Source organism: Papio anubis, chromosome 7 (genome assembly GCF_008728515.1).
Source record: "Papio anubis isolate 15944 chromosome 7, Panubis1.0, whole genome shotgun sequence".
Classification (NCBI taxonomy): domain Eukaryota; kingdom Metazoa; phylum Chordata; class Mammalia; order Primates; family Cercopithecidae; genus Papio; species Papio anubis.
Window position 1 is genome coordinate 54736375 of NC_044982.1, and position 12098 is coordinate 54748472.

Genomic DNA, 12098 nt, shown 5'->3' on the forward strand with positions numbered 1-12098 from the left:
AGGCCTACATGGGATTCAGACTCTTCATCTTGGTTTATTAACAGGGTACATTAATGAAAACAGTTCCAGGAAATAAAAACAAGTAAATTGATACTCAAGGGCTCACTTACTGAGTAATTCACACATGCCAGGCGCTTCACTAAGTACTTCATGCATGTGACATCTTTAAATCCTTGCAATGTCCCTGTGCATAGGGTAAGATTATCCCTACTTCACAGATGAGGAAACCAAAGAAACAAAACAAAACAACTAGAAAATTTGCCCTAGATTGCAAAGTTGTGGAGCAGGGATTTCAACACAGGTCCCTGTGACTCTAAAACCCACCTTAATAGTGATATATGACCTCACAGTCCATGATCACAGTCCTAACCATCTCAGAGAGATTATCATACTAACTTTGTAAAAGAGGAGAGTTGAAAAAGTATAATTTATCTCTGCCTAGGTATTAAAATTACAATAGCAGCTATTACATATGCATCAGAAATTATGCTGAGTGTTAATCCTAAATTCTCACAATCACCCTGCAGCATAAGTATTACTCTTATTTTAAAGGTGAAATGTTGAGGTGAAAGAGGTATAATTAACTTTCCCAAAGTCATTCAGATATGAGATTTGAATTCAGGTCTGTGTGTTTTAAGTATATCCATGTGTTTTCACTTTCATACTACTCCTCAATTATTCTATAAAGGGAAGACAGAAATGAAGCTAATACAAAGTCAGTACCCACTACATACCAGGTACTGGGCAAGTTGCTTTTACAAGTGAAAAAAGTGAGTAAGCTTAATCAACTTGTCCAAAGGTCACAAATCTAGTGAACTGCAGAGTCAAAATATGAATAGTCTTTTTCTTAGCAACGATGACAATTATATTATTATTGCTAACAACAACCAACATTTACTTTGCACTTACTACGTATCACGTACTGTTCTAAGAGCTGGGCCAGGGACATGTGCCAAAAACACAGTCGAGTAACCAGAATTCCAAAGAGTGAAAGAAACTAGGTGATGCTGGCACGTAGATCTTTGCCTGTTTCACTCAAATTTTAGAGTATCTATAGCATCTATTTAGGGGATCTTATTAAATGCAGATCCTTGCGTCCTACCTCAGACTCACTACATTAGCATTTCTCTCATCCAAGTACTAACCAGGCCCGCCTCTGCTTAGCTTTTGAGATCACATGAGATCAGGCAACATTCGGTGTGGTATGGCCATAGACTACACAATCTGAATATTACTTAGCTGCCCCAAATAATTCTGATGTACGTTCAAGTTTCAAAACCGCTGATCCATAGGAACAAATGAACTGGCTATCTTCCCGTTTGTTCTCTATAACTATCTTCCTCAGGAGATTTTAGTATAAATTAATTTCTTTGAAAATTATAGTCAGCTTTCAGTATTCTTCACTAAGTCAGATTAGCCTTCCCTTCATTAAATGTGGTTAGTAAGGTGTTCCACACCTGCTTGTGTGTGTACACACACATGCACATACACACACATATTGCACCAGGTGAAAAGACAAATGAAAGTGAGAGAAGTTTCTTAAGTGCTTATGCTATATGTCCTAGATTATGTATATTTTAAAAATGTAGTGGATATCTTTTATATAACTGTATAAAAAGTAAAACAAAATATTCACATATGTAAGTAGGATTAGATTATAACTTATTTTGCTAGTGCCCACACTGAAAAAAGAGATATATTGTCGATATTTATTCAATTTAAAAAACCAAATGCTGTCAGAATAATAGCCCACCACTTCACACATCCAAAAACAATTTCAGTTACCCTGAGCAGCAATGTAGCTAATCATTGGAAATTCTGCCCAAAAGATGACAAAGTTCATCCAATAGGCAGGCCTGTTGGATCCTCAGACAACCCCTATAAGTAAAATGAGGATATAGCAGTAAATTAAGAAATGGTGTTGATTGTCAGAATAAAGCCAAAATGACTATGGTAATAAGCAGAAACTTTTCTTAGCTAAACTTTTTAATGAAATTATTTAAATATCATATACATTTCAGCATAATATCTGCAAATATTCTTTTATATAGCAATTCGATTTAAAATATAGTAACATGGCGAGGCACAATGGCTCACGCCTGTAATCCTAGCACTTTGGGAGGCCGAGGCGGATGGATCACTTGAGGTCAAGAGTTCGAGACCAGCCTGGCCAACATGGTGAAACCCCGTCTCTACTAAAATTACAAAAATTAGCCAGGCATGGTGGCAGGCACCTGTAGTCCCAGCTACTCGGGAGGCTGAGGCAGGAGAATCACTTGAACCTGGAAGGCAGAGACGGCAGTGAGCCAAGATCGTACCACTGCAGTGCAGGCTGGACAACAGAGAGAGACTCTGTCTCAAAAAAAAAAATCAAAATCAAAATCAAAATAAATAAAAATATAGTAACATATAGGAAAGAAAACTAATTCAAGTCATGCACTAAGGCAATTTTTCCTCTAATTCCATCAGAATACAATCTATGAAAGAAAGAGTATGAAAGTTGATAACAGAGAGGGGTTGAAAAATGTTAGGCATGACATTGATTACCATAAAATTGTTTGGCAGTCTCTACCAAAGCTAAACATAGTGTAACCTATGATTCACAAATACTCTTCAGTAGAAACCGAGAAATATTTCTACATGTGCATACACATAACATGTTCATAACAGTTTTACAATAGCCAAAAACTTAAAACAATCTAGTATCTATCCATCAACAGCAAATTAATAGATCGGGTCTAATCGTACAATGGAATATCACGCAACAATGGAAAAGTAGTAATTATTGTCACATGGATTCACATGAATAAATTTCACAGGCCAAATGCTGAGTAAAAGAACTCAGAAGTGAATATATCACATAACTTCAGCTTCATGAAGTTCAGAAACAAGCAAAACTTTGGTGACAGAGATCAGAATAGTTTTTACCCTTTAGGTGAAGGATATTGACTAGGAGGGGTCACAAAGGATCTTTCTAGGGTGCTGGCAATGTTTTATATCTCAAACAGGTGATGGTTACATGGATGTACACAATTGTAAAAATTCATTGAGCTGCACACATAAGGTTTCTATACTTTGCAGTATGTAAATTATAACTCAATTTTTTTAAGTTAAAAAAATATCATATTCCTCAATGTTCAGGTTATCTAAGCAAGTTGACTATGACTCACAAACCATAAGCAACAGCTTAGTGCTCAAATGTTCAGCCTACGCACCTAGTCCTGGAAACTGGCTAGACTTCGGCTACTCTTAAAATAAAATCAAGATGCATATTAAAAAGCTATCTAAGGCCGGACATGGTGGCTCACGCCTGTAATCCCAGCACTTTGGGAGGCTGAGGCGGATCACCTGAGGTCAGGAGTTCGAGACCAGCCTGGCCAACATGGTGAAACCCTGTCTCTACTAAAATTACAAAAATTAGCCGGGCATGGTGGTGAGTGCCTGTAACCTCAGCTACTGGGGAGGCTGAGGCGGGAGAATCACTTGAACCCAGGAAATGGAGGTTGCAGTGAACCGAGATCACGCCAACACACTCCAGCCTGGGTGACAGAGTGAGACTCTATCTCAAAAAAACCTATCTAGGTTGGTACAAAAGTAACCGTAGTCTTTGATATCACTTTCAATGGCGAAAGCCACAATTACTTTTGCACCAACCTAACAGCAATGATTACCATTTCATGTGTGCGGGTGACAACTCTAAGCATTTAAGACACAAATTCATATACTTCAATAGAAGTTATATTTTGATCAAAAGTTTAAAAAGAGCAAATGTTTGTTTTTCATTATAGTAACCACAGTCCTCTAATTCTAACCCAGGTGAGAGAATGTTGAAGGCACCTGCACACAAGCCAGAAAGCTAAGTGAATGTATGTATGGACTATTTGAAAACCCAATTCTGCCACACTATTACTGCCCTAATTTTGTAAAGATTTCACCCTTAATCAAGTCATAAGTTGAATGTGGTCACTGGTGAAAACATAATATTCAGACATTTCTAAAACTCAATATACTCACATTTATGATAATGTTCAGAGATTCATCGTTGGGAAGGAAAATGCACACGCTGCGGCGGTCTTGCATGACTCTGTTGTTATGGAAATTCAATTTGTTCATTGTGTTTTGGGCTCTCTGGTGGTCAGGGCTGGGCTCTGGGTCCTTGGCAATTCCTCAGGTTCCCAGCACTCCAAAGCCAAGCTCGCCTCCTCATCACACGCCCTGCAGGAGAAGCATCATGGTGTTCGACTACGTGGGTTTCATAGCTGTGAAAAAGCCAAAGGGGAGACTCCTGAAGAAAGGCAGTGAAGACTGTGAAAAGCAGGTTGGGAAGATGAACACAGCACTACTACTCCTGTGGGCACAGAGACAGCATGTCTCCAGCCAGCACCACCTTGTTTAATACATGGGAACTCACTGAAATTCATTCTGTATTTTGCCCACAAAGTTTTAAAGCTTTCATCCACAGTCAACAATGAAACTTATAACCAATGAGAGCCTCACACATTCAAGGATGTACTAAGCACTATAGGCCTCACAGAAACAGAGATCCTGTCTTGGAGGAATTTTCCATTCCACATGGGAGATAAAGGGTTTTGAACATGAAATGAATTACTCGAAACTAAAACAAACGGTAATCATATATATGGTACTTCATTATTAGGAAGGTGGCTAAAAGCCCAATTAGAAGTATTCTGCTTTTCTTAAAGAATAATTGTTTCATGTTAGGTTATAGCCAGTACATCACCTCGTGGGGGGTCATCGGAGGCCTGTGCTATCGTTCTCACTAGGATGGATGGTTAATCCATGTGTTGTTCTAGGACCACAAACTACGCCCCAATCTACTCATCCATCTAGGGAAAAATGCATGCTTTTATGTCAACAATTCCAAAGCATCAGTTGGAGGACCAGCACTGGCTGCATCAGAATCAACTGGGTGTTTGTAATAAATACAGAATCCTGAGCAGGTATTCCAGCATTTCTATTCATACAGAATTTCCAGGGTAAGGGCCAGGTATTTCTGATGTGTAGGAACAGATGGAAACCACTTTAGTTAGCAGAAGGAAGGCACTGAGTAGAGGGTTGAATATAATACATTGGAAAAATATCTTAAGGATAAAGAATTGGGAAAAAGTAATATATGTGAATATCACATCATTATAATAGGAAAAACAAGGTCCTCAACATTGTCAAAGGTATAAATTCCTACAACAGGTCAAATTCGTGTGCTCAAAACATTTTCCTGAAAAATGTTACCAGACGGTATAGGGATACGTAGGTTTGCAAAGTACTGTACCCTATATATGTCCTCTCTTAGAAATTCAGAAAGTGTTAAAGGCTCTGAGAAGTCCTGCAGGCAACTTCTTATATTTAATGCATTATTTCTCAAACTTACATAAGCACACAATACTTTTCCCCCAAGGCATATCTATTGAGGTCCTACAGAACAATATTCTTAGGCATACCATTGAGAGATACAATTCTAAAATTATTTTATCAAATATTATATTTCATGGCAAAATTTTCCCCATATAATGATATATTCCATACGTAGTCTTCCTTTTTGCAATATAAATCTTTACAAGAAGAAATTATAAGCTTTGATTAAATGCACCTTAAATTCAAACCCTTAAATAATATTCATCCCAGTATAATTCTTCTTATTTAAATCTATACTTCAAACTGAGTTAGTCCTATAATTTTTCACTTCTAATTAAACCAATTACAGCAGGGTATGTCTACTGACCTACTTTCCAGAATTAAAAAATAAACTAGGAAAAAATATCTTCTGAGCTGTGGGATGTTTCCAGAGCTTCATTAAAATAACTTGAAATTTTCATTTGGGTACAATTTTTGCTTCTTTTATGGTTCAAATATGCAGCACAAAAGATGACTGGAAGAGGATTATTGAAGCAAATTTAATAAAAGCAGAGTCTATATGAAGCAGCGCTGCTTCACTGCTACTCTTTCTGCTTTGAGGATGGCAAACTAGAAAAGCGCTTAAAGAGAGAGATTAAGTTTTTACTTTACCCAAGACAGCATTAAAGCTGATTAAAAGGCTCCACTGAAATGGCAAAATGGCCATATCTCTAATATGTGCCAATATAAAACTTTTAATCTAAAATTGGGCAGTCCTGGGGAAAAGAATTAGATTAAATTTATACCAATTTGAATTCTAGAAGTCAACCTCATGGCAGCCATTGGCTACTTATTCTGTGTCCTACACTAAATCTCAACTCAGTCCCAGGAGGACACATTTCCTACTACTACAGAGCAACCCTTTTCTGCCCAATGATCTTAGGATCAATTATCTATGAAGAGTAGACCATGTGGTAGTAACATATTTGCCAGGGAACAAAAAAAAAAAAATCAGTTTTAATAATGATCAAATTCCACCCACCTCTTTATTTATTAATACCCAACTTACAAAAACAATATGTTAAGCTATACAATTTCCCCCTGGAACTTTAAGCGCACATTATTATAAGTTCCTTGTTTCCTGATAAGTCCCAATGGTTACAAAATTACTCCGTTTCTTTTAAGAATCAGGAAGCCACCACCCATGGGCATTCAATACTGATTGTCATTTTTAACAAATTCTGGGAAAAAAACTTTAAAACTGGGTCACTATCCCTAAAAGGATGCAGTTTAGTTATAATTTATCAATACTGATTTGTTAGTTGTGACAAATATACCATAATCATGTAAGATGTTAGCAACAGGGGAAACTGGGTGCCTGTGTGGTACACAGAAACTCTCTATACCACCTTTGCAACTGTTTTCTAAATCTAAAACTATGGTAATTTTTTAAAAAATTTTAAAATTAAAAGTAGGTCACCAGAAATTTCCTACCCACATAATACAGTCTCATTTTGAATGTAGGCAAAGCAGGATTCTCAATTCTAGGACTGTCTCTCTAAAAAAGCAAAAAGCTGGTAATTTGATAAGATGACTGTAAGCGAAGCATGACTAAGTAGGCATGTATCAACAGTCAATATGGTATCTTTATCACCTAACAAAAACAAGGCAAAAATTTATCTTAGAAAACTTGGATTGCAGAGAATCCTATCTTCCAATTTAATCATCACACATTCATATAGCTCATGTTACACACACAGTACGGTAATATTTATTTGCTGAAAAGCAGAATACAAAAGTATTACATATTCCCCCTCCACCTATGAGTTCACCATCTAGTTAAGGACATATCACTGCCAAGAAGATTAAAATGATAGTATTGTCCCTGATTTCTAAGAGCACACATACTCTGATGGGCAACTCTCATGCCAACCTCAAAGGAAGATATAATGGATAACAGTATTAAGTATACAAATACTGTGCTATGAATACTGTAGCTAAGATCATTCTGGAATAAACAGTGTATCATTTTTAATGTATAGTATCCTATCCCAAAAGTAGTATCAAAATGTCTTTAGTAAAATGAGTAGTTTTTGTTCATTCTTTCATTTAACACCTACTGTCTGCCAAATGTTGCTGTATGTGCCGAGTACGCTAACAAAAATATCCTGCTCTAATAGAAACAGACAATAAGCACATGATGTAGATGGTGATATGTACTATGAAGAAAAATAAGCCCAGAGTAGATGATAGAGTTGATGGAGATACGTTTGTGGTGTGGATGCTATTTCATGTAGGGTAATCAAGGGAAGCATCTCTAATGAGTCAATATTTAAGGAAACATCTAAATGAAGAAAGAGATGTAATTTCCTTCCGTCCGTCCATCCATCCATCCATCCATCCATCCATCCATCCATCCATCCATCCATCCATCCATCCTAGGCAAGAGTTTTCCATGACAAGACTCACTTATTGTTCAGAAGAGGCAAAATAATAGTGCTAATGATAGCTAGCATTTACTACAAACTTACTACGTTCCAGGCACTGTTAAGTACTTATGGTATGTTAAAGAAACCTGCGAACTCACTTGCATGCTTCCCACTCACAGGTGGGATTTATTTCCCCTCCCCCCAGATCTGGACTGGCCCTGAGATTAACTCCTGCTCAGTAAGAAGTTTTTCCTTGTGGATAATCTATTTGTGCAATACTCCTTGTAAGTACTCCTCAGTTGTCTGTCTCCTCTACTCAGCTCTTCTCAGAGGAGGGTCACTTCACTAGCCACACATTTTGCTCAATCTTCAATGACAGGCACACAGTATATGCTCATTAAATGTTAGCTGTTTGTTTTACTATACACGAAGATTCTACTGAATGGTTTTTTAAACTCGCCACTACTGATGTTTTGGGCCAAATATTATTTTTAGTGGGGGGCTGTCCTCCACATTGTAGCATGTTCAGCGGCAGCCCTGGCCTCTACTCACTAGCTGCCAGGAGCCCCTCTCCCAAATGCCCTCAGACATTCCCGAATGTTCCCTGGGGGCAAAATTACCCATGGTTGCGAACTAGTGCTCTACACGTTTCCATATAGAGACACTACGGGCTACTTTTTACCACCCAGCTGTTTTTTTATTTAATAATACAATTCTTACTAAATACATATTTTCCAACTAAAGATTAGCAACTGAGCGCCAAACTCAGAAATCTGGCTTGAACTTTAAAGACAAAATTTTCAACCTCTTGAATGTGTGTGGCCTCCGGCTTTGGAATAGCTTTGAAGTTTAACTTCTTAAAACTTAAATATTTAGTGCAGTATACAGCCGAACTTCTCACACAAACACACTTTCATAATTCCCACCTGCTTGTTCCTGAAGAGTTCTTTATTTTGATAACAGTACCTGAAAATATAAAACCTACCCAGAAACAACTGACACCTAATTTTTAATTTGCCCGCATACTCTGTATTATGAGGGGTTTTTTTTTTAAGGGTCAGTTATTTGTTTAAAAAAAAACAAAACAAAACATTTACGAGCCACAGATTTACTTTTCTCACTTAAGGTGAGAAGTAAATTGAACATTCTCTGCTTCATGGCCTGTTTTACAGTTACTGTTTTACCTATAAAGAAAGTAGTTGACATCTATCAACCATTTGGAGCCAAATACTCTGGAAAGAACATCAGATTCTCTGTTGCTGTCTCTTTCCCACTTCCAACCATTGCTCTGGTGGACAAATGAGGCACTGTGGAAAGGCTAAGATCGCCTTTGATATGGCTTAACCTCATGTTTAGAGACAATACAAACAGACTACTGAGTAAGAAGATAGATTTAAGGGTGAAAGAACCCTTTCTCAATCAGTCAAATCTGGATCTTAATCTGGATTCCACAACACCTGCTGTGTGACCTTCGGTAAGTTACCTGATCTCTAAATCTGATTCTTCATCTGTAAAATCTGTAGTACTGGCCTCCTAAGATCATTGGAAGGGTTAAATTAGATAATGGATATTAGCTATCAGGTTATTTGGGTGGGAAAGATTGTTCATTAAAATAAGAGTCAAAGCCAGGGACACTGACTCACATCTGTAATCCCAGCACCTTGGGAGGCCAAGGCAGGAAAATTTCTTGCGGTTAGGAGTTTGACATCAGTCTGGGAAACACAGCAAGACCCCGTTTCTACTAAAAAAATTTTTTTAAAAATAGGTGAGTATGGTGGCACATGCCTGTAGTCCTAGCTACTCAGGAGGCTGAGGCAGGAGGATCACCTGAGCCCAGGAGATCGAGGCTGCAATGAACAACGACTGTGACACAGCACTCCAGCCTGCGTAAGAGCAAGGAACAAGGCTCTGTCTCAAAAAAAAAAAATAAAAATAAAAACTAGTCATGAGTTGCCAGGTCATGAGAAGGAATATCTACAACTGGTTAACAAAAATACACTCATATAGAGATCTAGACCTCAGAGCCAGATGTAGCAAATGAGCTAAACTTTAGGAAGTCTACTTTTGGGTAGAGAAGTTAAGCGTAGTGTTGGTTGTAAATAGGAAAGTGGCATTATATTAGGTGGTTACTCCTTTGAAATTGTATGTACTGAAAGACAGTGCGTATGGGTGTATGGGTCGAAATGTGTGCTGGCTGACCAAAGAATGGAAGGTAGAGGACACCTGTTTTAGTCTGCTTGGCACCATCTTCCCAGTGGGGCTATTGATCACAATGTGTTGTCCCCACCCTGGCTGATGGGGGTGATGTAGGAGAGGGATGTAACTCTGAGCTGGCCAAACAGGGTTCATTCTCCAACCACAGTGCTTGGTCTACATGGTGAACATGTAACCCAAGCAAAACCAGAATTCCTCCATGAAATTTGTGATATAAACGCTGGGAAGGAGAGAGCTGCTCTTCTTTTTGTATTGCTATTTGTGAAAACAGTATGAGCCTGCAGTTGCTGGCAATCATCTTTGATGCCACATGGTAAGAAATCTCCTGAGAAGGATATCGTCACAGAGGAAAGACAAGCTCAGAAAGAATCCTGATCGCATCATTTGAACTCCTGCATCTAGCTGTCTGAAGCCAGAAACCATCCATAGAAATTCTCATATAGTGAGCCAGCAAGTTATCTTAAGCCAATTCTGCCACTTGCAACTGAGTAAGTCCTCTCTAATACAGACCATCCAAACAAGAAGCTGACTGAGTGCCTGATACATTCATTCATTAATTCACTGTTTACTACCTCTGGCTATGCCAACATTGGTATTTACTTAAAAACAAACAAACAAACAAAAAGTCGCTCTAAGTTTTAAAGTTTCTCTCCAATCCAAAAACAGGAGAATAGTTACTATTCACCATAAGCAGAGAAGACCAAGAAGATGCGGGATAAAATCTGAGTAGCTGAAAAATTTAGGTGGTTGGGTTAAAATAATAGTAAATTATTATTTCACCCAATAATCCCACTTATAGGGAATATATTAGAAGAAAATAATTCAAAATAAATCACAAACACAGTAAATAATTCATGGAAATAATGCAAAATTCATTTAAGGGAAACAAAGCATATTGGGCAATTAATTCATAACAGTAATTTTCAGCAACAAAGGAATATCTCATCTTGAATACTAATGTGTGGGTGAATAGTCCTCTTATTAAAGACCACAATGTGTTTTACAGAATCATGCTGAATATGCTTTTATTGTATTGTACATTTGTAACAAATTAGAGTAGCTGTAAAAAAAAATGCTTTTACTGCAAACAAAATAACTGGAAAGCATGGTTGATACGTAATTTGAAAACTGATCAGTTAACAGTGTACTCATAGCAATTTTAGTAAAAACAGCTTTAATTTCAAGCATATTTTATACATGTGGTAAGGGGAAAATCATTAAGCTAATTACCAAATGCAATCTAAGAAACTGTAATCTGACTGTAACATTATTATACTAAACAAATGTACGTGGCTGTGTATGTCACTTGAAATGCAGGCTAGTTGTTGAATCAACAGAAAGGCTAAGTTTTGGAAGAGGAAATACTGTGTGGCAGTAGGCAGTATAATAGGCTATTAAGAGCCTGGACTCTGGAGCCAAACAGCTGGGGTTTGAACCCAAGCTCTGATACTTCCCACCTGGGTACCCTTGGGTAAGTCTCCATACTTCTTTGTGTCAATTTTGCTCACCTTTGATGAGATTCGTGTGAAGATTATTAAATGGGTTGCTCACATGTGAAGCACTTCGAACAGAGCTTGACATACAGTATGTGTTACTGTATTTACTACCCATTGTGGAAAGCAAGTGGAAACACTGGTGTTTGCAAACATGTAGTGGTCACTATCTATGCTATTTTATCATATCTTGAAATCTAAATAAATGGTGTTTTTCTCCTGTTGGTAGCTAACAGATTATTTAACTTCTGTATTTAACCAATGAGGTTAAGCTTGGGGTTAGGAATAAAAAAGAACCTTCCAATTAAAGTGGACTTGAATTGGTGCCAAGTAATGCTCATCATATTCTAATGAAAAACATTATGTGGCTAGTCCTCAGCTATAGAAAAGGGAGAATATAAAAAGACCAGCAAAGAACTTTCTATTGCAATAAAGAGAAAAATTAGTGAAATTGAATCATAAGCTGTGGTTAGCATTATAAATCACTGCAACCAATTTGGCTTTGCTTGTAGTAAGAGTCATAGAGATGTTCATACCTTTTCACCCAATAATCCCACTTGTAGGGAATGTATAAGAAGAAAATAATTCAAACAAAGCATTCAACATTTCT

The 12098-nt window shown here is 37.5% G+C and overlaps 1 protein-coding gene across 8 annotated transcripts in view; it reads right to left on the reverse strand.

Moving 5' to 3' along the window:
- The window catches only part of FRMD6 (FERM domain containing 6), a 79398-nt gene that overhangs the window by 37463 nt on the left and 29837 nt on the right, over positions 1–12098 (reverse strand). For all 8 annotated transcript variants that reach the window (XM_003901788.2, XM_003901789.3, XM_031668110.1 and 5 more), the window contains one exon: positions 4015–4259. In XM_003901788.2, coding sequence (XP_003901837.1) covers positions 4015–4113 — 99 coding nt within the window. In that variant the 5' untranslated portion in view covers positions 4114–4259. The remainder of the gene's footprint in view (positions 1–4014; positions 4260–12098) is intronic.